The sequence below is a fragment of the Chiroxiphia lanceolata genome, chromosome 15 (assembly GCF_009829145.1).
Source record: "Chiroxiphia lanceolata isolate bChiLan1 chromosome 15, bChiLan1.pri, whole genome shotgun sequence".
NCBI classification, from domain to species: Eukaryota; Metazoa; Chordata; class Aves; order Passeriformes; family Pipridae; genus Chiroxiphia; species Chiroxiphia lanceolata.
In genome coordinates, this window is record NC_045651.1 from 12736172 (window position 1) to 12761908 (window position 25737).

General features: G+C 51.2%; 1 protein-coding gene across 4 annotated transcripts in view; it reads right to left on the bottom strand.

The window, feature by feature from the left end:
* Positions 1-22330, bottom strand: part of LARP1 (La ribonucleoprotein 1, translational regulator) — a 45425-nt gene extending 23095 nt beyond the window's left edge. Inside the window, exons 1-2 of one of the 4 annotated variants that reach the window (XM_032702531.1) lie at positions 22059-22330; positions 6490-6516 (exon numbers count right to left, since the gene is read on the bottom strand). In XM_032702531.1, coding sequence (XP_032558422.1) covers positions 6490-6516; positions 22059-22284 — 253 coding nt within the window. In that variant the 5' untranslated portion in view covers positions 22285-22330. Of the gene's footprint in view, positions 1-894; positions 976-6489; positions 6517-14970; positions 15075-22058 lie in introns of those variants that run through there. The other 3 variants (XM_032702535.1, XM_032702536.1, XM_032702534.1) reach the window with 3 other exon arrangements.
* Positions 22331-25737: the final 3407 nt, after the last annotated feature.

A 25737-nucleotide genomic window follows, 5' to 3' on the forward strand; every position in this document is an offset into this window, starting at 1 on the left:
TTTCCACCGCCTTTTCAAGCAATGCTCTTCCCTGAAGGGGATTTCTAGGAAACTTCTGACACATGATCCATGCTCACACCACTGCACACAATCCCCGAGATGCCAGGCACATGCAGAATGAGACAGCACAAGAAACCCTCCCTCCCCCCCCAGTTTTCTACAAAAAAATGAGTCCTAAACTAAGGGTTCTCTGCTGAGAAAGCCAGTGGTTCCCAGAAACCAAGAGGCATCACACAGGGGACACAGCCAAGGTCATCCAGCTGACCAGACTCCAGAAACTGTCAAAATGAGGAAGCTGGGCTGGCTCAGGTTCCCAGAGCTGCTGAGCCACCCTGTTCTCTCTGACCAGGGAAAAAGGCACCCATGACCCCACCATCCCTGCGGAGAGGCTACTCCAGCACCAGTGCAGACAAGTGTCCAGCCAGCAGACCACGTAACCAGCAATTCCTCTGCCAGGATGGAAGACAGAAAAGCCTTCAAGGACACCTGCAAACACTCTGCCAGGTTAAATGGTTCAGGGAGAGGGGCTGAAAAAGCCAGTGGTGCTCCAGGGAAAACACTGTCTCAGTCCATCCTGGACAGGCTGGGCCCCTGAGAAAAGGCACGAGTTGATCCAGCTGCCACTCAGGGCAGCTCCACACAGCAAGGACACCTCAGCTGGGAGAGCAGGGCGCCTCAGGCAAGGCTGCAGGAGCCCGGGGCATGCAGGCAGGCCAAACCCTGGATGAGATGAGGGTTAGGCCCTCCTCCAATCCAGCTCAGAGATCAGTTGATAGTTCACAGTGGGGGAAGGGAGGGGTGACACGATCAGGAACAACAGGACAGCAAGGACAGACGAACAAGGCAAGACTTGCAACTCTTTATAAAACACAATAGAAAACCCAACCCACTCACCTTTGGGGACAACTGATTTGCAAATTAAAAGGGGGTGTCCACCCTCCAGGAGGGACCAGGAGCAGTTTCCTGCTCCCCTTAGCCTTTGCTGCACTGCTCTGCCTGTTCTGCCAGGCTCTAATGAAAAGCTAGTTAACAGTTAATTATTACCCATTCAGACACACGATCCCCTACTCTGACCGAGGGCGGGCGGGATAAGACAGTCACGTGATACAAAAATCCTGACCTTATGAAAGCACGGGCAACTATATTTAGTTGGAAAAACGATGACCTAGCGAGGCTGCTCCTCCCTGGCCCCCCCCAGAGAAGCAGACCTGCCACCTCTGGAGATCCCACCTCCATGAGACCCGGGAATTTCTTCGTCCATCGCAGCTGTAACACTGAGACAGGAGCAAGCCCTGTGTGCATCTACAGGCTGTCCGCGGGGGGGTGGTGGGGGGCAGACCAGCACACGGCCCAGGCTAGGGGGACCCTCCCTCCTCATCCTCAGTGCTGCAGATCGGGTCACCTTGTCAGCAGCAAAAGCTGATAAGCACCAAAGCCCACAAACAGGGCCCAGCCCAAGGTCCTGGACCTTATCTTGAAAGCAGGAGGCACACTGGAAACCTGACCAGTGAGACCAGCACAGGAGTGGCATTCAGCAGCAATGCTCCAGCCGCCGGAGTCTGCATGCCCAGGGCTGGTGAGGTCCAGAGCTGCTAACAGGAATTTGCCTCCCTGTTAGTCCACCCCTCTCTCCACAGGGTGGATAGGTGAACAAGACAGACACTGTCATGCCAAGAACAGAGAGGGAGCAAAGGCAGAGCGCAGGAGTCACACATGGGCACCACTGCTGTGGAGAGACAGTCCCAGAAGAAAAGATGTGCAGCAACAAAATCCAAGAGCATCACCCGCTCCCTCTGCCACTGCAGTGAAACAACTTCAAAGGAAACGAAAAACAAAAGCCTGAGGACCAGACATCATTAATCTCTTGTCATCAGCAGAGGGGTGCTCTCTGTCCGCATCCCACTGTGGCCACCGAGACAGCGAAACCAGTGGCACCCACAGCATGAGCGAGAGGAGGTCACTGTTGTGCTGACACGATCCCTTTAATGGCCGTCAGCCTCTTCTGCAGCTGCAGCTGGGGACTTGGAAGCTGACAAAACCCTTCCTGGGAAGCATCTGGTACGTCTCACTGTAAATATTTAACAGTGAAGAGACAGGAATCGAGAGCCAAGCGCCTGCCGCGAGACCCTCCAGCTCCAAGCGTTCACACTGTCTGTGAGGAGACTGCACAGCTCCCACTGCGCCAGTGGAGGGGGTGAGGGGTCGTACAAGGCTAAAGTGCAACCTCTGCACAAAATACGCCTCTGGAAAAACCTGTCATCTCAAAGAAAGGGGCTTTTAGAAAGGAAACTGTGACGTAATTTAAGTAACATCATTCCTAGTTCCTCCCGCTTTGATTCCCGTACCTGACTTTGGCTGCTTTTGCAGAGGCATCTCAGTAGGACCAGAGTGTCCCCTGTGCAGTGACCACTTAACCTCGCCCTCAAAGCCTGCACCAGGACAGCTGCAGACCTGCCTCCATGACTGCATATAACGAGGAGACTGAGCAGCAGCTCAGCTTGTGAAGCCAAGGAACGCAGAGCCACCACCAGGCAGAAATCCAGCCCTGTCTCCTGGGGTGGAGGAAAGCAAGAAGGATTTGGAGGCAGGAGAGCAAGTGCAGCAAACGCTCCCAGGAATTCAGGGAGGCCAGACCTAGGTCCCTTGCTAAGCAAAGTGCCTCCAGAAATGAGCTGAGAAAAATCTTACAGTCCCATAAGCACTTGGATTAAACTAAGCGCAGGTATGGGGGCTTCCTCCAGCTGGTGAATCCAGAGCATTAAAACCATGACAAGGCACTTAAATATCCCTGCCATCTTTGAGAGCAAGCAGAAAGGCTTCTTTTTTTGCTACTTAAGGATTACTGTACCTCAGTCAAGCTGATTCCAGGGCATGCTGTCCAAGCACAAAATACAACATCCTCACTTGTGCCTCCCACCTTAAGCCAGATGCAGAGAAATTCCAGATTTTCTGAATAACTTTGACACAAAAAAACCCTGCCAACTTCCTTCCTGGGTGCTCAATCACATTGATCCTGGTGCATAAACCACTCTCTCTAATCTAGGTAATTTCAGTGCTACAGGTGGCTGCCTCTCCTGTGTCAATACACAGCATAAAAAACAACCCAGTAAATCAGTCTTCCCAAAGAAGTCAGAAATACCCAATTAAAAAAGAGAGCAACACAGCACTTTCCTAATTTAAAGATCTATCTCCCCTCCTTTTCTTTATAAAGGATTAAAAACTACTTCCTTGCAGTGGTAACATCACCCTCTCTTTATGGAAAACTTCACAGCATTTAATTCAAAGGGGCATTTATAACTCAAGAAAGATATCCCAGCCACAGCTGACAATTGTACAAAATGAACAGGTCAGGGTGCAGCAGCGGATTAAAAAAAGTCATCAGGAGTAGTGAGACCAAGACAGAGCATCACTTGTTGCTCTCTTGAACACCAGCACATCCACAACTGCACCCTGCAGTCAGCTCTGGTCTCTGGATTTCAACAAGGGCACAGCAGTGTTACAGATGGTCAAAGAAAAGCAATTAAACCACCCAGAGGCAGCTCCTCAAGAGGTGAGACTAAAAAGTCTGGGATCCTCCAGCATGGAGAGGAGGAGGGCTAGCTGTGGCACACGAGGCCAGGAGGGCACAGGCACAGCACACGAAGCCAGCAGGAGATCTGCTTGAAGTGACAGAAGTATTCCCTTCCAGAATAGGCAGCAAATTTCACCACCACACACAGTAGCAGGCTCTGGGAGGTGGAGCATCAGCCACCTCAGAGAGGGGTCTGGTGTTCAGGGTAAACACATCCGCAGGAAGCCCAGCTGCAAATGTACTCCCCCAGTTCTCCTCCAACAGCAGAAGTGGGGAATATCAGTGTCCCTCTGCCCTGCCACCACCCTGCCAAGCCCAGCCCTGCATCTCCCAAGGGTGCTACAGTCTCTCAGCTTTCCATGTGAACTCCAGATCACACGGTTTGAAGGGGCTTCTCCTGATGCCAAATCCAGTTGGTGGATGTGGGAGAGGAGAGGACCAAGGAACTGCTGTGCCAGCCAGAAGGAAAGTCAGAGGCCTCTCTCCAACAACTACTGTATTTCCAAACACTATTAGGTAACCAGGACACAAACACTGCTGCCCTTCCACCTCCATAGAGCTCACACGTGACACCAGGCTGAGGGTAGGACGCCTCTGGCATCCATCACTAACAAGCAGGAACACGCTTTGGGGCACTCTGCAGCTACTGTGCCTACCAAACGGCTGATTTTTGGCTCGGGCTCCTCACCCATGCAATACCCAACCCTGTTACTGCAACCTAGCATCCTCCATCACTCTGCTGACTGCTTCGTTGGGAGGAAGAACAACAGACTTTTCACTCAGACGGAAAACTGCCCATACAGACTCATCTGACCTTACAAGACTAACCTTAAAAAACAGGCACTGACATAGGTATGGGAGTCTCAGTGACTTGCAGTAACAGTCTTGAGCAAATTAACTCATTCAATAACCTCAGCAAGGAAAGGGAGGTGAGGGAGTCAAACCCAGCAGCCTGAGGAGTGCACAACAGCTCTGGTGCCAGGTATGCTCCCAGTGCTGCTCTGCCTTCGCCTGCTGTGCTCACACTTCACTGTGTTTTGAGATACCAGGGCTTCCAGATAAGCTTAGTGCATGGGAAGAAAAGGCATGGCACCAGCTTTAAGGTTTTTCTGGAGAAGGTTTTTCTGGAGAAAGACTATACAGTGTCCTGTGTAGCTACTACAAAGAGGAATCCTGTTTGAGCTTCCACTTATCTCCTAAAAAAATACAGAATTGTAAAAAAGCCCCAAGCTCTGTAGGTAACGTTTTCTGTAACACTATTGACATGTAACATGCACTTTCTGAAGCACTATCATCTGCTGCAGACATACATTTGTGCCCCACCCTGGAAGTCCCCAACCAGCTGGAGAACAAGAGGATGGAGCTGCGCTAAGCAAAGGACATCTGAGTTTTGCAGCACAGGCAGACAAAATCCAACATCCAACAAAGACAGATCTTAAGCAGGGTGGAGAAAAGCCTCTTATGAACTCAACACATGGGAATGTACCTTTGCTCCTTCAAAACCAGTCTTAATATGTCACTCTTACACACATTATGAAAGCAAGAAAATCCTGAGACTTACAAATGTGGAATCAAAGCCTTAATCCAGTGGATTCAGTTATATACCACAGCCTCATTAGCTGGCTAGGGCTCTGGAAACACATCCACAACACCCAGCCCTCTGTTCAATTCAGAAGTTAAATTACTGTCTCTAATGTTACACCACACCACTCTAAACCAGTGAGTTTCTTTTACTGAACTAAGCTTTAAGACAGTGGTGTTGACTCCCATACTTCCAAATCCTGATCATGCAATGCTTCCACAATCAGCAGCAATTTATCCTCACACTATCCATGAACTGGTGAAATGTAATCCCATGCAAAGCCAAAGATGGAGGTCAGAGGCACCTGGGGTTGCACAAAGCCAAGTCAGGCACTGACTCCCACTCCCAGTGCCTTGCTATAGAATAACTCCACATGGCACTACAGATCTGAGACAAGATCTTATGGACCGATCTTGGTACCACTGGGTAGAACACAAACCTTTTTTTCAGTCCTGGCACTCTGACAACACTAACCTGGATGAAGACCTTCTGGCAGTTTGGGAAAGGCAAGAATTGAGATCATCAATACTGGCTACATTCCTTTTCTGATTTGGGATCTACCCAGAGCAGCCTCCCTTCCTCTCAGGGACCCCAATCCATTTCTGCTCCGTCCTTCCCAGCGATGTGCACACACTACTGGGGCCAGGAAGTTTTCATTAGTCTTGCACTGATGGCAACACTGTTGTATTTTTGTTGTCCTTAACAGCGATGCTCACAGCAACACAGACTACAAGCCACAGGGAAAGTCTGAATCTTTTCAAAGTACTGCAAATTCAAATATACATCTTCAGGTTCATGGACACATCCAGTTACACACAAGTAATATATAAACAACAGCAAGTCTGAATTACATTTGCATCTTGACATGTCAATGTTTTTCTATTATGATTGATGACCAAGACCAACAGGTTGCCAAACTCTTTCACCCTGGAAACCCAAATTTGCTAAGCTACAACATACGGGAGGAAAGTAACCTTCTAGCTGTTTAGTCATCACTATATGAAAGCATAAAAGATGTCACTGCCATATGAGGATGGCCAAAATATTAGAGGTTTGTATTTTAAGAATTTTTTTTTGCTTGGGCTTTTGGGTGTTTTGTTGTTTTATGGCTTTTTTTTTTTAAATTAATGCCCATTGCATATTCTTCTACCAGTCTTCTGTATCTGGTTGCTTTTGGGTGTTTTGTTGTTTTATGGCTTTTTTTTTTTAAATTAATGCCCATTGCATATTCTTCTACCAGTCTTCTGTATCTGGTTAGTGCTGGCTCTGCAGAAAGAGAAGTGCAGGGAAGGCAAGGGAGAGGGTTTGAAGAGCTCCATTTTTACTTAATACATACCAGACTGGCTGTCAGTTGGAAATATATCTGTAAAAGAAAAAAAAGAAAGAAAAAAAATCAGTACTGGTTGCAGCTGGAGTGCGAATCATATTTAAAAGGTCTCCTCTCTCGATTTGTTTGCTTTAGCTAAATAGAGGAAGTATTTTCTTAGTATCTCAAGTTAAACATCAATCCAGCTTGGAACCCACCTCAATTCAACCACTTGTTGTGAGAAAGATTTTGAAGGAGTTTACCTGAACACATTGCTCTCATAAATAACCTTCTGTATTGGCTTCTAACACACAGCATTGAGCGATAAAAGAGGTTGCTGAGATGTACAAAGATCCACACAATGAGCTAGTTGGTGGTACCCCCACACTCCCCCTGAGCAGCAATATCAGATGGAAACCTGCAGAGAACATCTAACAGGGAGCACAGGTGGAAGCCAAGGCAAAAGCCAAGTGAGCATTTTCCTCATGGTCCTTGGTTTTCGCAGCCACCAGGGACATCAGCAGCTGTGCCTGGCTCTAACACAACACCTACACCAGAGAACAGGCAGCCAGAAGCACCCAACCATCATCAAATGGGCACCCAGTGCCTTGGCACATCACCCACCACCCCAGAAGAATGCCTTCCCCTTCCCAGCTCAGGTGTCCCTGTCAGCAAGCACAGCTTGCTGTGGAGTCTGGGGGAGTTAAGACTCTGACACAGATTATTCAACCTCACGACCACCCCACGCTTTTTCCAGTTAGAGGTACAGGTCCCCCTCTCGAAGGACCCTATTTTTTGCTGGGAAGATGTTTCCTGAAGTAGCTAGGAAGGACCAGATGGAAGATTTTTCATTTGAGGAGCACACAGGACACTGTATGTGGAGAAACCCTGTTATTAAAGGCTCCCCCAGAAGCTATGAAAACAGTACTTTTGAGACAGCAATACATTATGTTGTTTTCTTCAAGGATCTTGGAAGAGGAGAGTGAAGGGAGGTTGCCAGCAAGGCAAGGTCTCCTGGGACAGGGGCAGGCCCCTGGCTCCTGCTTATCAGCTACCCAAAACACACATTCAGCTGGAAAGTCACAAGGACTACCCCTCATACAGGGCAATGCTCTTTGGCCTGGGCTCAGTCAGTGTCAAACAGCAAAAATACACACAAAGAACTTCTATTTCTTTACCTTTGACAGCGCACCATGTTCAAAGCATCCTCAGGCAGGGATGCTTTCAACCCACGTATGAGCAAGAAGTAGTAAGTGGAGCAAAAAGCCCTAAATCAAGACATTACACAGTTATAGTCTGTGGCCATTTGAAGGCATAATATCCGGGCCAATCCAACACATCCAGAAAAGCCTTCAAGCACCAGTCTGGATCCTTTGCAAACTGCATGTTCTACTGCAATCCTTCACCAGCCCACGACCCAAATGCATCCACTGGTATCCCACCTGTTTCGCTCAGCTATATCAGCTGTTATCAAAAAGCAAAATAAAATAATAACAATATAAAGGTTGATAAAAGAAATTCCTTTGTGCTAGCCAAGAACTACAGGCCTTGGCAATCACTGCCCTTTTGCCATACCCCCAACAGGTGCAGTTCTCCAGTCTGCATTCCTGCTAGGCTGTCCAACCAACTCCTCAAACACACGCTGCAGCAGAACCAACTACTCACAAGAGGTCCAGGCTAGAAACCACCTCTAGAAACCACAACTGCCACCAAACCAGGCAGCAGCTGCAGGTGACCCCTCAGCAACATCTCCTGTCAGTCACACCACCACCACAACTCCCAGCCTGCATTCCCTCAAGGTCTCCTCTCATCTCACTGCTGTATCCCCCACTGCCTCATCTGGCTCTAGATGTGCGGAAAGGCTCACCTGGCTCCTCTTGAGCTCAGCCACAACTCAATAGCAGATTTGCCACCACATTTACTAGAAAAGCAGTGAAACTCCTCAGTGGCTGAGGTCGGTAGAATTCAAGGACCACACATCATGGTAGAGGGCAGATACAGTTCACATTCATCTCAAGAGGTTCGCCAGTGCAACTCCTGCGGAGGAATGACACTTGTATCCAGTGGTCAGACCTCCTGTCCAACTCATCACACCTAAAATTAACACAGATTTGACTCCAAGCTGTCCAGAGCAGAGATCCAGAACTCTGGGCTTGTAGGCAGTTTTCCCCACTGTTGAGAAGAAGAACAGAGCATCAGTCTGCAGGACCTGCTCTTCTAAAAACAGGGTTGCTGGGAGTACACATCTGAGGCAGGGCTGGTCAGGGACTGTCAAGCACAACGACCCTTTGGGACACCTTTTTCCCCTGCAAGCACAAGTGACTAGATTAAAAATTAGCCTGCCAATTAAGGGCAGCACCTCAGGTGCCCAAGAGAAGTCTAAATCAGGCAGCGCTTTCTTTTCCCAAGAAAGCCATGGTAGGGAAGGAGGCAGAAACACATGTGGCCAGCAGGGCAAAGATAAACCCCTCGGACTGCTCTCCAAGGAGCCTGTCTAGTACACTGCAGGACTGAGGCTGCCTGTCTAGGTCAGCTCCCTTCCCAGCTCTCCCAAGGTTAAAAATCAAACACAAAAGACCCAGGCACAGAGATCAGGTTGGTATTTTGGACAAGCGAAATCCCAACATAGAAAGGTGAAGCCAGCAAACCAGCTACACCGATTCCTGCCACCACACATCCTGCTTTCCCATCTGCTACCTCCCAAAGCACCCTGATGCCAGGTCTCCCAACACAAGCCAGATGCTGTAGGACCATGCTCCACAGCAGTTCTCCACCATCCCATCAGCCACCTGCCCAGGAGGGGCAGTCCCTACGGGGGAGCCAGGTAGCTCTGCCCTTGCCTGCATCGCACCTCCCAGCCATGCCCTGCCTGCCCCGCTGGGCCAACACTAAATAGCCTTCAAGTCAGCCCAGGGGGAAGGAGCAAGAAGTAACAGTATCATAATGCAAATAAGAAGGCCTAGGAAATTTGGGCCCTATGGTCTCACATTTCCTTCCCCTTCTTGCATGCAGACACTTTGGTTTCTCAGCATGTGCCCAAAATCAGAAAGACTTGGTGACTAAACAAAGGGATTATAACCACCACAGGAACCAGCGATCTCTTAACCGTCGTGCCTGTCTCTGCCGAGCCAGCTATTTCCCAAGCCCATGACCATCCTTCCTGGGCTCTGTACAGTATCCACAGAGCCTACAACATCTCAATGGAAAACATTCCACGACTCTTCCCGTTTTCAGGAAAGGGAGGTGGAGGAAGCAGTGAGCAGGAGGAGGTCAAGGGTGTGCATGGCAGAGTGTCAGGATGGGTACAGAGTGCCCCTCTCAGGACCACCAAGTGAGGGTGCAGATGTGGTACAGGGGTGCTTGCTCCGAGCACCAATACCCAGAGTTGCTGCACAAAAAGCCCAGGAGACATAACTAAATTGAGGGCAGTTGTCCTGATTTTAGGTGGTGCTGGGGGGGGTGGATACAGCATCTCAATTTTTGCCTGGTGGTATTTTTACACGCAGGAGGAGCCCGTATGCTAAAATGGGGCATCTAAAGAGAAAAGCTGATGCATCCACACACATACCCCCTCCCCAGGGGCTCTCTGGCTCCTGCTGCTATTCAGGTATCTGGGACAGGTCCAGGAAGGTTACCCCATTTGTGAGCCCCCATTTCCCCTCCACTGCTCCCCCCACTCCCTGGGGAAGCACACTGCCAAGGGGGCTTCTCCACCAGCCACACTTACAGTGCTGAATCCAAATACCCTCACAGGAAGCCCATCTTCTCCCTGCTCAGAAGCTACAGCTGGGAAGGGACCTCCACCACCCATTGCCTGCTCCCAGCCCCCCTTTTCCACCATGGACACTGCTTCCTCCTGGCAGGGCCCAGGAGGCAGCGGCTGAAGAGCAGCTCATTATCCCTGACGCAAGAGAAACGCTGACTCGTTATTACAGCAACCTGCAGCCATAACTGCCGAGGGGCCGCGCGGCCGCAGGCGGAGCACCAGCAGGAACCAGCTCCAATTACCCTCCTGCTCTCCAAGCTGGGGGGAAGAGGACCTCAGAGTGCTTTATGTCACCTGCCAGTCACCAAAGCACGCTGCCTGGTACCACTGCACCGGTGTGCTGAGCAAAGGCCGCGCCTCTGCATGCACAGGTACCAGCGGAGATGACAGCCAGCTCCTCAGCCGCTCCCCGCGGGACACAGGGCTCATCCACACTGCCACTGCTACAGGAAGACACCAGCTGATTTGTTCTGGCTTTCGACCCGTGAAGTTGTAACCAAATCATCCTCCACGTTTTGCAGACAAAAGACTCGGACGTCAGCAAAAAAAAATGACCTCTCCAAGGTCACGCGGGGACTCGGCAGCAGAGACGTGACCAGAACTCGATCGCAATGGCTCGAAAGCTGCAGGGCTGTGCTGGCTGCCCAGGAGAGGGACTGGGAAGGGAAGTGCTGGTGGATGGCAGGATCGATTCGTATCTCTCCTCCTGACCTGCTGCCCAGCAGGGACGATCCAGAGAGGGAAAAAGTCCAAATTACATAGTCCACCACGTGCTGCAAAGAGACCAGTGGTGCTTGAATCTCTTCCCTGTCCCACGCAACATTCCAGCTCAAACCTCTATCATCCTCAGAGGCCAAGGCAGTGCCTGCACAGGTTCCCGAGACAGTTAGAGGTCTCTTCAAAGCAACCCCTAGCAGAGAAGGGGGCGAGGTTTACTAGGAAAAAGTAGCAAAGCAAGAAACCCCAAACCCAAAGATTAGCATGGCCAATTAAATCACTCCTGAGATCTCATTTGCTTCCTGTTCCCTTCCTTTGTTACCTGCTGAGCAGGCTCGGGGAGGGTCCAGCTCTCAGCCACTTAGATTTTCCCAACCCTATCCAGCTGCCAGGTCCACACAAACACCTCCCATGCCTCTTAACTTACTGTAGGAAGTACCCTTACCCCCTCTCAAAGAGCAGCTGAAGCTTCAGACAGATGGATCAATCCTAACCTGATGCTGGTTAAGTCCTAAGACACCACCTATGGTCTGTGCAAGAGAAAGAAAAATCTGCCAAAGGGTTTATCAGCACCCACATCAATTCCTCCGCAAGGGTATCCAGACTAGCAGACCCCAGTAAGTGATTTTCTACTCTCCGCTCAGACGAGAGGTTTAGTTCCTTCTCAGACACCCCTGTCGCCTACACCAGCTCAAGAGCTACAGTCAATGTGAGCGCTAAACATCAATTTCCCACAAACCACATGGAAACAAATGCTTGAAATAGGTTTTCAGTGTATAAGCACCTGTGGGTTTGGTGAAGCTCAGTTGTGGGGCCACTGCTTATGTACTTGAAAAGGAATGAAGACCTCCAGCATCACCGAGCTGTAAGAGGAACACCTCTAGAAAAAAAATTACCTATTCCAAAGTCAGAGCATTACCTGTCTGAGACAGCTCCGTAACTTTAACTTCATACCAACACTAAATTAGTACCTTAATGCTGATGTTCAGTCTCCTCCAGGCCAAAGGGGAGCAGCACTGACAGAGCAGGGCTGTGACACTGGGTAAACACGGGCACCAGTGGGACCGGCACTGTCCAGCAAAAGCACCTTACAGAGATCCCTGTGGGAGAGGGTCCAGGTCTCTTCTCTGAGTGCCACAGATGCCAATGGGGTTCTGAGGAATGCATCTGGTCAGCCTGACCAGAAATATGACAACTGTCCAAACACAGTCCTGCGAATCCAACACTCACATGTGCACAGGCACACAAGGAATAACTGGAAGGTCACGGCTGTTGTTTCTCCCATCCACTTATCAGTGCTTGCACTGGAGAGAACAAACACTGGGTGTTCTCTCCTATTAACCCCTTCCCTCAACTCCAAAATGGAGAAGCAGCAAAACACTGTTGCTCCAAGCAAGAGTCCCAACATTCCTAATCATGAACCGAACAAGGAGCTGCAGAGGAAGTACAGGGCACCTTAAAAGTGCTCAATTACTGTTCCCATGGAGCTGCTGGTGACCCAGCTCTGCCTCACATTCTTTAATCACCAGTAAGCCTGAAGTGACATTACTGCAGACCTCCAGCCTTCCAGGAGACCAACCCTACATGAATCTGGGCCAAATGATCACAGTCATCCTCCCCAAACTGCTCTTTAAGACACCGGATATTGAACAGGCAGCAAAATTTCAGGCACAATCAAGCAAAATTAACATGTCTTAAAGACTCTTGTTGAAACACAGGAACCATTTTGGTGGAGCCCAGAAGCCAACTGGATCCCATACTGTGGAAAGTGAGATAGGATGGTATTTCCCTCTGAAAGGGTTGTCAAACTATCTGTGTGCACATCAAGGGCAGGCTCAGCCTCCACAGCCAAGCTTTGCCCAAGTGCAATAAGCAGCAGGCAGGACAGATCCTTCTCTCTACAGAGGAAAATCCATTACAGCAGCCAGAAATCCGGTCTCTCCATGAAAGGGGATCCCACCGCAGCTCCTCAAAACCACCAGTATCATGGGTAAGCCTCATAATATCAGTCAAGGATGCCATAAATCCCTCTGAAAACTCCAGGAACTGAAAATTGCAAGGCTCTCTCCACGTTCGGGCTGCAGGCAGAGGGCCAAGCAGGGGGGATGTAAGATACACAAGGCAGCACAGTGAAGACAACATAATTAAATCTCTTAACTGAATTACAAATCATCAGACTCACAGTCTGAGATGTTCCCTCCCTCTGGTCTGGGCTATCTCCTTGGTTTTAATCAAACACAAAGCCTTTCCAATCACCCTCCGAACTCCAACTGTGCTTGGTTCCACTTCTCTGCTGGCAGTCAGATCAACTCAGATTTCAACTCCAACAAGAGGGTTATCTCGCTGTAATCTGCCATGTCTTCTCCAAATCATCTCCACAGTTGTTCTTGGATGTTTAAGTTTAAAAATTTAAAATCATGGGTCATTTACAGAAAATTCTTCCCTGTACAGTGTGCAAATGTCACATCTATCATTCTTTAATTAAAAAAACAAACAAGCAGGGAGCTGAGTTCACCCGAGACTGGGAAGCCAAAAGAGAAGTCCCCTTTTGTTGAGATCAATGCAAGACCCTCCACAGTGGCCATGGATTTCTGAGCACTCAAAAGATGCATTAGATCATAGTCAGTATTCCCCCGAGCTCTCAAGGTTCAGCTGGGAGTTGGGAAATGAAATTCAATATGATTGCAGACAGTGAAGTCTCCTGCTTTGTCATCTGAGCACATGGTGGAGACACCTCTGCGATTTGCTCTTCTTTTTTGCTGGGTGGAACCTCGTGCACAAATATCCCATCGCTTCTGTTTCAGTCAGAGTAAAACCTCCCAACAACATTTTTTGGATACACTGCTCCACATTTTAATATCTGCTGCTACTTTGTCAGCATCCTGCATACTGCTGTCACTCTTTACACTTAATTCTTCATTCTGTTTTTCCCTTTACCTGCCCACTCGCACAGCCTTGCAGCTGACCTACCAACAAGAGCCCTGGAGGTACACAGGTACCTAAAGGAGTGGCTGAAGCGCTTCACTGTATCTCTTTTTGTGCTAGAGGAGGCCAAGAGCATTGCTATTTCTTATTATGGTCAAGTCTTTATTTTCATAGGCCCATTCCGTGAGGCCAGGAGAGCTGACACAGACTTTGTGACTATTTGGAAGCGCAACCCTTCTGGTTACAGCAGAGGTACAAAAGAATCCTAAGGGTCTTGTAGGAATAAACTCAGTGCTTCTTTTGTAACATTTAATAAAATAAAGAAAAAGAAGATCTGACCTTGGAGAATCTGAAGAAATTAATTTCCTGTAGTTTGAAGTGAACGCTGGCTTATCAAACATTTAAATGTTGCCTATAAACCGTTAAGTTCTCACTCTTTTATTCTATCACTAGCTTTGTCATCTATAAGTGTGCAGACCAGATAGTTTGGTAACTAAGATATGGCAAATTAATCACTCATTTACCCCACTGACTAGGAGCTTTCAAAACCACAGTCATAAGGAAAAAAAAAAGGGCAGTGTGACTTAGTGTGAAGGCCGAATATATATCACAAATAATCTGCTTAAAGACAGTGCTCACTATTTAGCAACATACCCATCTCTGAGTTACCAAGCAAGTAAAACACCAATCTCCCCACACACCTTTTCTCTTACTTTCCCCCATCAACAAAACTCTACCCTTTCCTCATTGTTGTGGTTTTTCCAATTTCATACTTGTTTCCCCACATATTTAGTCAGGAAAAAATTCACCTCTTTCCTCAAGTGTTTCACAACTTCTTAAAAGCTACCTTATCTAGCCCTGAAAACCCTCAGTTCTCTCCCGGCAGGCGAGTCAAAGAAGTCAAATGACTACCAGGAAAGCAGAAGCGATAAGAGCCCCCCGTGCCGGGTCCCTCCGGCGCAGCCATGCCCCGCAGACTGCAGAGTCACTCTGCAGGAGCGCGGCACACGCCGCCGCTCAGCTGGAAAAACGTGCTCAGCAGTGAGCTCAGTACAGACTCTGCTTCCTCCTCCCACCGCCCCCCGGGGACTGCACCCCCATACCTGGGCCGAGAAGAGCGGAGCAGGACCCATCTCCCAGCTGCCGGTCCCCCCGGGCTCGCACAGCCCCTCCGGCGGCCAGCAGGAAGGACACGCTTCACATTTCCGCCCCCCGTCCAGCTTTCCAATCACAGTTTAACTCTGGCTCGTGTGTCAAGGACACGTGAGGTTCACAAGCCCCATCCAAGTCCTCGTTTCTCCCCGTTACCCCCCTGGCTGTCGCTCTCATGGTCACCAAGGGATCTCCGCAGAGCCTGCCAGAGATCACAGGAGTGACACTGGAGCACTGGAGACGCTTCTCCTTCAACACCTTCCTTGTGGGGCAGGGATGCCTCTCCTCGGCCCCATCGGAGGCTGGGGCTGCTTTGGGGAGCAAGTTGAGAGTGGAGAGCAGCGCCTGTGGACATGTGGCCAGGTCACAGGCCAGCTCTGCTGCTAAAGCAGCAGGTTGCAGACCTGTTTCCAGCCACTTCAAGAGGTGTCCGGCAGGAAGTGAACGTGCCTCCCCAGGAGCACAGGTTGGGGCAAGCTGTGCCCGCCAGCACATCGTGAGTGTCACACCCACTCTGGAGGGAACCAGAGTGCCATTTTCTAGATCAAGCGAACAAAGGGCATTTGTGTTACCTCTGAGTGCCACCAGAGCCAGACTGAGCAGCACTGAGACCTCGGTCACACCAACAACCACCTTTGTTGACCATTTCTAAAGGAAATGGAGGCTTCCCTCTGGCCTGTGGTGCCAGAGCACACAACCCAGCCAGGGTCACCATGATCACCCCCAACACACTGTCACTCCCAAGCTATTTGAAGCAGAGAACTCTACCAAACCTTCCAACTTGTGACCACACAAAGGAACAGAGTGACTCAAACCCACAAAATAAAAATAAAATCACAACCATGCAGAGTACTGAAGCCTGCTGCACGTTCCCATACAATGCTGAAACACATGGAAGTGTCAAGGGAAGCTGCTGCTCCCTAAGTCAGCTTTGCTCTAGAAGGACAATGAAGGTAAACCACTGATAAAGCAGGTTTACAGCCCTTCCTCCCTCTCCTTGCATATCTCAGCAGAACATCCCCCAGCACACATAGCTTTAATGCTGCAGGAAGAGCTCTTGATCCTGGCAAAATCCACAGTGAGTGTCACACCAAAGCTGGGCTAGATGACTCGCTAAGGATGGCTCCAGTAGCTTGCTCAGCCTGGTGCAATATTTAGACCAGCAGAGCCACAACACATCACACACCAGTTTGCTTGGGAAGGACAATCCACCCAGGCCTTCCAAGGAAGCCCTCAAAGTGCAGCACAAATGCGTGCTCTGATAGAGGAAAGTTCAGTTAAGAGGATCTTCTGGGAATCTCCAATTACAGGATGAGCCTCCCTTTAGAAACATGTTGACACTTGACCACCATTTCCACAACCTTTCCCAAAAACAAAAGTTTATCTTGCACAGCATTAGAATTGCTATCAGCAAACCTATTTCCACCAAATGCCTTGTGCCAGTTTTTACTCCACAGCTGCGGGACCTTCACGTGCACACCCACGTCTTTCAGCCAAGCAATCCAGACCGACCCTGACCCAGGACTCTCCCCACAAAGATGTCTGGTAATCAATTTATTCAAGGCCAAATTCAGTTCCCATTTGTTCTGGTCACCCATCAGCATTGCCTAAATACACAAGTAGCTGTAAGTTCTCCCAGCACTGCATTAACTTCCTTGAAGCCTTTCTTTTCCCTCTCCTCTGACCTGCTCAAGTTGTGCAGCTGCATTATTTGCAGTGAGATATTCAGATTAGCCAGTTACTTCAATGCAAGGAGATAAAGTCTCCCAACTCCACTCAGAGCTCACTAACAAGGACCTGGATCTGCAGAATGACTTTGGAACTGAAGCTCAGTCTCAAGTGAAGAAAGGAAAAAATGCAGAGCTGTCCGTGCCACAGACCACAGATCCACAAGGTACCCAGAGCTTTACCCAACCCCAGGAGACAACTTCTTGCCCATGCAAAGCTCCACCTAGTCAGCAATACCACGATGGCAGAGCCCAGTAGGTATCACCAAGGTTGCATCACCTCTTTCCCCAAGCTCCCTGTATGCACAGCAAGCCAGGGATTTGACAGAGCTAGCAGCATGGAGACTCAAGCCCTTGGTAGGAAGTCAGCAAAGGTTTCAATGCCAAGATGACCAGAGGCTAAATAACATGTTAAAGACCATAATGTAAAAGTGTATCGCGGTTGGGAATGAACAAAGCTCACCAGTTCCAACTGGACTTAGGGTAAGCACAGCTGTAATAACTGTAAGGGTTAAAACATTCCACCTGGTCTGAACAGCATGGCTGTCTACTAAAATGCTCATTCCTTATTTTGCCAAACAAGCACAACCACTGAGGTGGTGTCAGAGATTCATTACAAAGTAGTCTCAAGTATGTAAAGAGCAACCTAACTCTATCCAAGTCGGCATTTGGCATTCCCCTGAGGATAATTTCACACTATTCGAGCACAGCGAAAGGATCGGGTGTCATAACCTGGAAGGGAGAGCAGAGCATTGCAGCCCCAGTGCCCCCATTCCCAGCCCTGCTTTCTGGACTCACTTAAGTCTTCACATCTGAACCAAGCCCTTCTGCTGCCCAATCCAGTGATCCCTGATGCACCCCTGGTGGAAACCTCCGTGACACCCCAGGCAAAAAAAAGCTTAAAAGAAGAGTTGTGAAGGTAAGGAGGTGGTTGGAGAGAATCCTCCAGCGATGCCTTGGCAGTTTGGATCCAGAGGTCGCAGCAGGAGCAGGCGCTTGAAGCCCAGCAACCAGGGCCAGTGAGTCAGCTCTCAGGAGCTACGTTGCATTCCCCAGCCTTCCCTTCCCGAAACAGTGCAGAACAGGGCAAAGGTCCAGCACAAAGCTGAAGGGCAAAGGTATGCGGGGGAGGGAAAACACTAAGCTTCACGTTTTTTTGGTGCAACGAGTTCCAGTTACCCTCATCCTCCCCAACAAGGCGGGAAGAGTTACTCAAACGTGAGTTGTGGGATCGGAACAAAACAATATTTCGGAGAGGAAACTTGGGGTGATGGGGAGGGAGGCCTCCTGCTGCGATAACAGTTCTGTTGCAACAAACAGCCAGGAGAGCTCCACAATTACGTGCCACGACAGAGCAAGAATTGCCCAACACTTTGGAAATAGGTGTGTGTAGCAGTACCGAGCTGGGTGCCCGAGCAAGCAGATGTGTGTGTCTACTCTGAATGCAAAGACACGCCAAAGGTAAAATAAGCTTCCCATACATCTTATCTCCTGCGCTGGAGGCTGGTTTCAAGGAAAGCCCTATGGGGAGTTAGTCTGCAAGGGGTGAGAAGCTAACGAATCTTCCTCTGCCTTCTCCTCAGGACCGGTAGCCAACCCAACCTCTGCTCTGGCATAAAGCAACATGCACTCTCTCTTAATAGTTAGGCAACCTCTGGCGCTTGCTGGTAGCAACCAAGTTGTGCCTTCTGGAAAGTACTGCTTATCCACCCAGTGCCTTTGCCAAATGGCATGCAAGAAACTCTACTCAAGAAATCAAAGCACCTCCTGCATTTCCACTAGGAAATACACTGCTTTTCCTGGTCGAGCGCTCCCAAGGAGAATGAAAAACGGCATAAAACTTAGTGCAGGCAAAGCTCAGGGACTGCAGTGCTGGCCATTAACACCTGAGTGTTCTTACTTCCAAGATGTAAATGGCTTTAAAAATAAAGAAGTGCCAACTGCCTTGATGCAACATTTCTTGAAATAAATCCAGTAGGTTTTCAAAACGGGGTGCTGTTAACACCTGTCTGTACCAGTGCTTGCATCAGCACCAGCGCCGGTGCAGGGCACAGCGGAGGAGTACAACATGTTCCAGAAGGTCGAGCTGTCTTAACTGCAAGCCACACTTCTCCTCTATAGAAGAGTTGGAGAAAACACTTTGAATTTGGTTTATAGACAGTAGTGCAAAGCTGGTTTTGCCAGAAAATGTTTCCTTTGCTACTACAGACACACACACTACCATCACGCCTTCGCCAGCCAGGCTGCTGGCTGCATTTATTTACACGATAAGAAAAAAACGTGTAACAATGAGGGGACAGTCACATAGACCTTGTTACTAGATCATTAGAGTAAAAATGAGGCATCATTACATCTCTGCAGCGTCCCTCACAAGCAGTCAGCAGTGTCAAGCCCTGTCAAATAGGACAGGAGGGTGCATATCTCAGGGATCAAAGGATCTTCGCTCTGATCTTTGCACCCCCACTCTGAAACAGACACATAAACAAATGTAACACACATCTTGTCAGGACATCAGGAAAATTTTCTGGTGTGCCACTCCAGCTGAGCCTCAGCCTCTGCTTACAGTATCAGCAGTATCACTGCTGTTTAACTCGACCTAATGGTTGTTCCACTTACTGCTACACTCTCATGCTTCTGGGAGGTTAAAAAGCAAGGAGAGGCTTTGCTTCAAGAGTCCTCCTTCCTGAAAAAGCAGAAACATTTACTCAAACACCCTATTATATTACTGACTTCACTGCCAACCTCGAGCTCAAAAAACGCTGCAGCAGGTAGGCAAGACATGAGCTTCTGAAGGTAAATCCTGATCTGCCAAAAAGGACCCTGTTCTTCAGTCCCTGATTCAGCCCCTCAATGCACTGAACTTGCCCAGCTGTTGCAAGTCAAACAGTTCAAAACAATCGGAGGTGGGTTTGTTAAGCTCTTCCTTAACCATATTCCAACAGAGACAGCAGAAATCCACCAAGATCTTGCAGGTGGCTCTGTCTCCCCTGGGCCAGAGCTCAATGCCTTTACTTTTATAAACATCAATTCCAACACAGACCATTACAGAATGAGTGAACACCTAAGGAGTGAGTAGGTCTTGTCTATTAAATCTGCTCTACGGGTCTATAATTAATTCAATGATTATAAAAAAAAATTAGGGCTTTCAAAGCCTGTAAAACAAGTCATAGAGGGATCCCCTTTATCATTATAGAGCTGTCTTCAGCTCTACACCTCTTGGTCTCCTCACTACCTCTGGCATGATCAGGGCTGAAAACATTTAATATCTCCAGCACAGAAGCACTGCAGGATTATGAGCCAAGGCTTTGTAAGCTCTGCTTAGAAGCCAAAGACATCCAGCAGTGCCTTCCCAGAGCTCAGCAGCTCTCAATTCACCGTAAGGGTAAAAAAGAGTCACTTTCCTTGGGCGATCCTTCTGGAGGTCACTACAACGCAACTCACCTCACCAGCAGATTCTTTCACACAAATCCATGCTTCAGATCTTTTTTGGTAAGTATCTGCCGAAAGAAATTCTCCACCCAAGGCAGCAAAGACATGACGGGAGCCGGCAAACTCTGTGAGAAGGCACTTGGGTGCAACGCTGCCAGGCAAGGTCAGCTGCCAGCCTGCCTCGCATGGGAGCTCACCAGCCGTGTTTATTTTACACGTTTTCTCTTCTGCTAACGAACAGGCAGCAAAAGAAACAATGCCCCAAGAGAAGAGAGCCAAGCAGCAGCACTAGGGGCACTGCTGGAACCAGCTGCTGTTGCCAAGTGTCCCAGAAGACACCACCAACCAATTCCATTATTTAAACACCTTCGGGAATACTGGGACAACTGTATTGGGCCCAAGGATAATTCTGATGTTGCAGCATTACTCCCTTACCCTACAACTAGGTGGACACGCTACAGACACACTCTCACTCGCTCCCTCCAAAAAATCATCCCAGGAGTTGTAAGGACCCCCTGCTTGTGTTGGGCAGCTGTCTCATCTCTCACACACCTTTGTGACTGACGGGCCTGGTAATGAATCTGGACACCCCCTAGACCAGAGCCTCAAACAGGAACGTTCAATCTTGCAATTTTGCATTTTTTGGTTTATTTCTATGAATTGTTACCCTCAGGAGCCATCACAATGGAGTGCAACCTTCACACAAAGGAGCGATGTGACCAGTTTTGTGCCATAACGCACAAGGCAAACGCAGACAGCGACGCTGTCCTGGATTTTCTTAATCTTTGCTTATGTCAGTGAGTACAATGACAAACCACCAAACAATCCGAACACAGACTTCTACCTAGCACGATTAACTTGTCCTCTATACTTCCCCTTATGATGACAGCTTTCCACATGGAAATTGCAGAGCTGTCCATCTCCCAAAAATCAATAACTCTTGATGAATCATCATCCTAGGTACTAACAGTTCTTACAAAATACTGGCACGTACAGTAATTGGGAATCCGATGTCATATCTGGCAGTGTGTTTCAGAGTTAACAGAGGCAGGTAGGAAAAAAAAAAAAACTATTTCCCAAACAAGACGCTTAGTGAAAACTTCTGTTTTCCTCCTAGTCGCGATTCACTGGAAGCAGGTACAAGGGGGAGCGCAGCACCCATCCCGACACGCGGGGAAATGGTGCTCCGCAGCTTCACCCTTTGCTGACGACAGCAGCGGGCTACAAACGCGATTTGGACAGCGCAGCCTTCCTGGGGACAGCCCCCCCTTCCCCAGCCGTGCCCCCACCGGGGGCAGAGCCGCGCTGGGCGCCGCCACCGCCATGAGTCGGCAGAGAAAGGCGGCGCGGCCTGCGCGGGGAGCCGCGGCCGCGCACACGTGGGCAGCACAGGCCGCGGCCCGGGCACGGGGCCCCGCGGGGGCGGCGGGGCTGCGCTCCCGGGGGACCCGCACATGTGCCGGGGAACCCACCACGTTGCCGGCGCTGCTGCGGCGGAATGCCGGGAGCGGGGAGGAGGAGGAGGAGAAGGGAGAGGGGGGGGGGCCGCGTGTCCGCCGCCGGGCCCGCCCGCCTCCACCGGGCCCGCGGCACCCCCCGCTCGCCGCATGGCCGGGCCGCGCTGCCCTCCCCGCCTCGTGGCCGCGGCCGGCGCCGCCGCTGCCCCCGCGCGGGCCCGGCGCGGCCCCCGGCCCGGCGCGGCCCCGCAGGCCGCGGGCGCGGCCCCACGCCGCGTGTGCCGCATGGCGCGGCCGCCCGGGGCGCGGTCGGCGGCGCTCCCGGCCCACCCCCCCCCCTCCACACACACACACACACACACACACACACACACACTGCCCGCCCCGGCCCCGCTCCGCTCCCCGCCGAACCCCCGCAGCACCCACCGGGAGGCGACTGTCCGTTCACGGCCGGCGCGTTCTTCGTCCAGGGGTTCACCTTGGGCGGCGGGGCCTCGATGAACTCCCGGCGCCCCGCGCCGCCCGCCTCGCCGCCGTCCTCCGCCTCGCCGCCGGCCCTCAGCAGGCTCTCCTTCTCCTGGTTGTTGCTCTCCTCCTTCTGCTGCTTGGCGCTGGGCGGCCGCGGCGCCGCCGGCCCGCCGTCGGGGCCCATGGGCGGCTCGCCCTTCTCCCGGCCGCCGCCGCCGTCCTGCGGCGGCTTCAGCACCAGGGCGCGCTCCTCGGCGGGCAGCAGCGGGGCCGTGCCGGGCAGCAGCGCCTCCACCTGCGTCGCCATCTGCGCGCCCCCGAGCCCCGCCGGGAAACCCCCCACCCCCCCTTCCTCCTCCTCCTCCTTCCCCCGAGCCCCGGTGCCGCCGCAATATGGAGCCGCGCGGGGACCACGCGACTGCCGCGGGGGCGCGCACCGCCCGCCCGCCCGTGCGCGCCGCCGGCGAGGGGAGGGGCGGCGCGGGGCGCGCCCCCGCGGGGCGGCCGGCGGCGCGCGCGGGCCTGACGCAACGCCCCGGCTTGAGCTGCGGGAGAAAGGGGTGGGAGGGGGAAACGGACACGGGAGGGGTGTTTGGGGTGTTTAAAGGGCGCTGGACCCTTCCCCGAAATCCTGGCCCCGCTGCACGGCTGGGAGAGGAGGCGTTGCTCGAGCCAGGGGGGCAGCTGCCGGCTCGGGGACTCCGGGGCTCCCCCGGTGCGAACGCACCGGGGGAGCCCCGGAGTCGCCGAGCCGGCTTCGACAGCGTCCCCCGCGTGGCGCCGAGGGATGGGGTTGTCCCGTCTTCCAGTGCCCGGTCACTGCACGGTCAAGAAGTTCTTCCTCGTGTTCAGGTGGAACTTGCTGTGCATTGCTTGCCTCGTGGCACCACCTTCTTGGCACCCCCCCCCATTAGGGTATTTGTACACACTGATGAGATAGAAACCGCCTCCCTTGCCCTCATCCCGGCAAAACCTTCCTTTGAGGAGGTTAAAATATTTGCTTGATCTCTAGCTGGTGGGACATCATTCGCTCATCGTCATCACTTACGTCCCTGGTGTTTGTCCCCCAATTCTTGCAGCTGGCAAGACGGTGAGTGCGGCCCCTGTGTGCAAGTGCCCACAAATTACACACATTGAAAAGCTTGGACTGCTGATACCATTTAGCACAACCTGTCTAATACACAGTGGCCCTTACTCAGTGCCTTTTTTATTCAGTACAAGTCTCTCCCGGCCTCCTCCCTGTCACAGCAACCACGCCACTCCACTTATGCCCAGAAAGGTTTATCTGGAAGTCTTGGCATGTGGTGCAGCCCCGAGGACACATCTGTGCAATCCCTGCAGGAGACCCATCAGCATGACAAGGCACTGAAGATGTAGCTGCCAGTGTGTGGAGCGGGATTAAAAGCTGATTTGACTGTTGGAAGGAAAGAAGAAAGTGAGAAACAAACATGAACTCAATACAACGTTTGGAAGGGCAACACCGTCAGGGGTCTGGCAGATCCATAGAGGTGGTCCCAGGCTGTTGGGGATGCTCCACTGGGACATCTTGGATCTCTGCATCCCTCAGTACTCAACTCCTTGGCTCAGAGAACGCCTTCCTATGCTGCAGCCTCAGGGATTGCCAGTGTGTTTCACATTCCAAATACATTCAAGAATTTGGCCAGTAAAATTCCAAAAGGAAATTTAAATATAATTCCAGTAGAGCCAGACACTGGTCTGTCTACCTGGCTGGATACCCAGCGGGGATGCTCCAGTACCTGAGTTGCAATAACAGAAGCCACGTCCTGTGCTCCGTATAGCCCAGTTCCTGATGTGCCAACGGTCCCTGTTCTCCTCACAAGCATGACTTGGGAGCTGCACAACTTCCAGCCAGGCTCCCACCTTCACCCTCTCTAGGAGTGGGTCCTTGTGGTTGCAGCCAGGGGACCTTCAGCCCAGTGGTGTTCCTGTCCTGTCCCCCATCCAGGGCACAGCATTCCTGCCACTTGGTCCTTTTGGGACGCTGCTCTGCCTGCCACGTGAGCGGGAAGGAGCCCGTGGTGGCTGAAAGCCAAGCTGGCTCCAGAGCTGCCAGGCAGGAGGGAGCTGGGTGAGTCTCACCCTCACTGTCCGCACGATGCCCAGCCAGGCCAAACCCCAGCAGGGTTTTCCATGTCAGAAAATAAATACGGAGGTGAGGGGGCAGAGAGAGAAGTGTCCGTGTGACCTTCCTGCACCAGCCACAGGGAACATCACGCTGGCAGGTCAGCTCTCAGACACCCATCCTTCACGTGAAGGGAAGCTGAGTGTGCACCACCTCCAGCTGGGTGGTGTAAACACACTGGCCACATCTAGCAAGCTCTGTGTGCCCCACTCCTCCCTCAGTGTCCTCACCTGTGCTGGACCCATCTCCCCCTGCTCTGCCCAGCGTCCACAGCACTTGGATATTCTACTCCTTGGCTCCAGGGACTTGCTGAGAAGCAGCCAAGGAGTCTCTGCACTTCTGCAGCACAATTCACTGGGAAGTAATCCCTCTCTGCTTTTCCAAAATTTAAGGAAAACACCTGACTGCCATCCCCAAGCCTGCTTCTCTGCCTCATCCTCCACCCCAGATGTGTCCCTCTGCCTGCCCAGACCACATCAAGCAGCTCTGAGTGCTGCTTCCCAGCCCTGTGCTGGCCCTGCGCAGGCTCCAAGGAAGCAGTCTCCAGGGAAACTCCTCTGCTGAGTAGTGATTTGGGCAGGAGCTCCCCACCTCCCTTGCTCTGTGTACAGCAGCTTATTTATTTCGCCTCGACTGAAGCGTGGCTTGCATATTTAACACAGATGCCTGGCTGCTTTGGTGCTGGCCTGGAGGTTTAAAGATGCTTTGATGGTGACCGTGAATGTCTTTGAGCATCTCTGGGTCTTGTTTGGCTGGAATATCCCCAGTTTAATTTCTACTGGGCTGGCTACCTCAGGTCCTGACCTTCCCTTTGGCAGTAGCTTTAGTTCAGCCTGGAGCAAGGGGTGTGTGCATTGGAGAGCACAAAGCAGCTGATGTGACTGATACACCCCTTAGCTTCCCCATCCGGTTTGGGTGGTAACTCAGCCCCTTCCTCAGGTTCCACTTGCCTAATTTTGTCTGGTGCTGGGGACAGGAGGTCACCATTGTACATGTTTCTTTCAGTTTTACTTTTCTCTAGTCTGGTCCCCAGTGAAAATGAGCAGCTGCAGCACACTCTTGATCACATCTCCCTGCATCCAGGGGCCGTACTGACCTCACAGTCAGTTCTGAGTAGAAATGTGCTTCCCAAGGGAATCTTCTCTCCCCAGCACCTCCACATCAGCTTGTTTGCTGCCAGCCAGTGCCGGTCACACTGTTCCCTGGTGAGATGCCCAAGCTTTACACATGGATGGCAGAACATTAAGGCTCAGGCACCTTGAACACTTTGCAAAAGAGAAAGAGGATTTTGCCAGGGAAAGTCCAAGCTTCCTGTCCTGAGTCATATGCTTTGACTTATTTCTGCAGTTGTTACTGCTCCGTGAACCCTGCCAGGCAGAAACATTGTCAGGGACAGGGATGCATGCCAGATTGGGCTGATTTTTCTGAAGCAGCCCTGCAGTGTCACCCTCCAGCAAACCTGGCTGCCCTCGGGGAGTGTCACAGTCCTGCTCC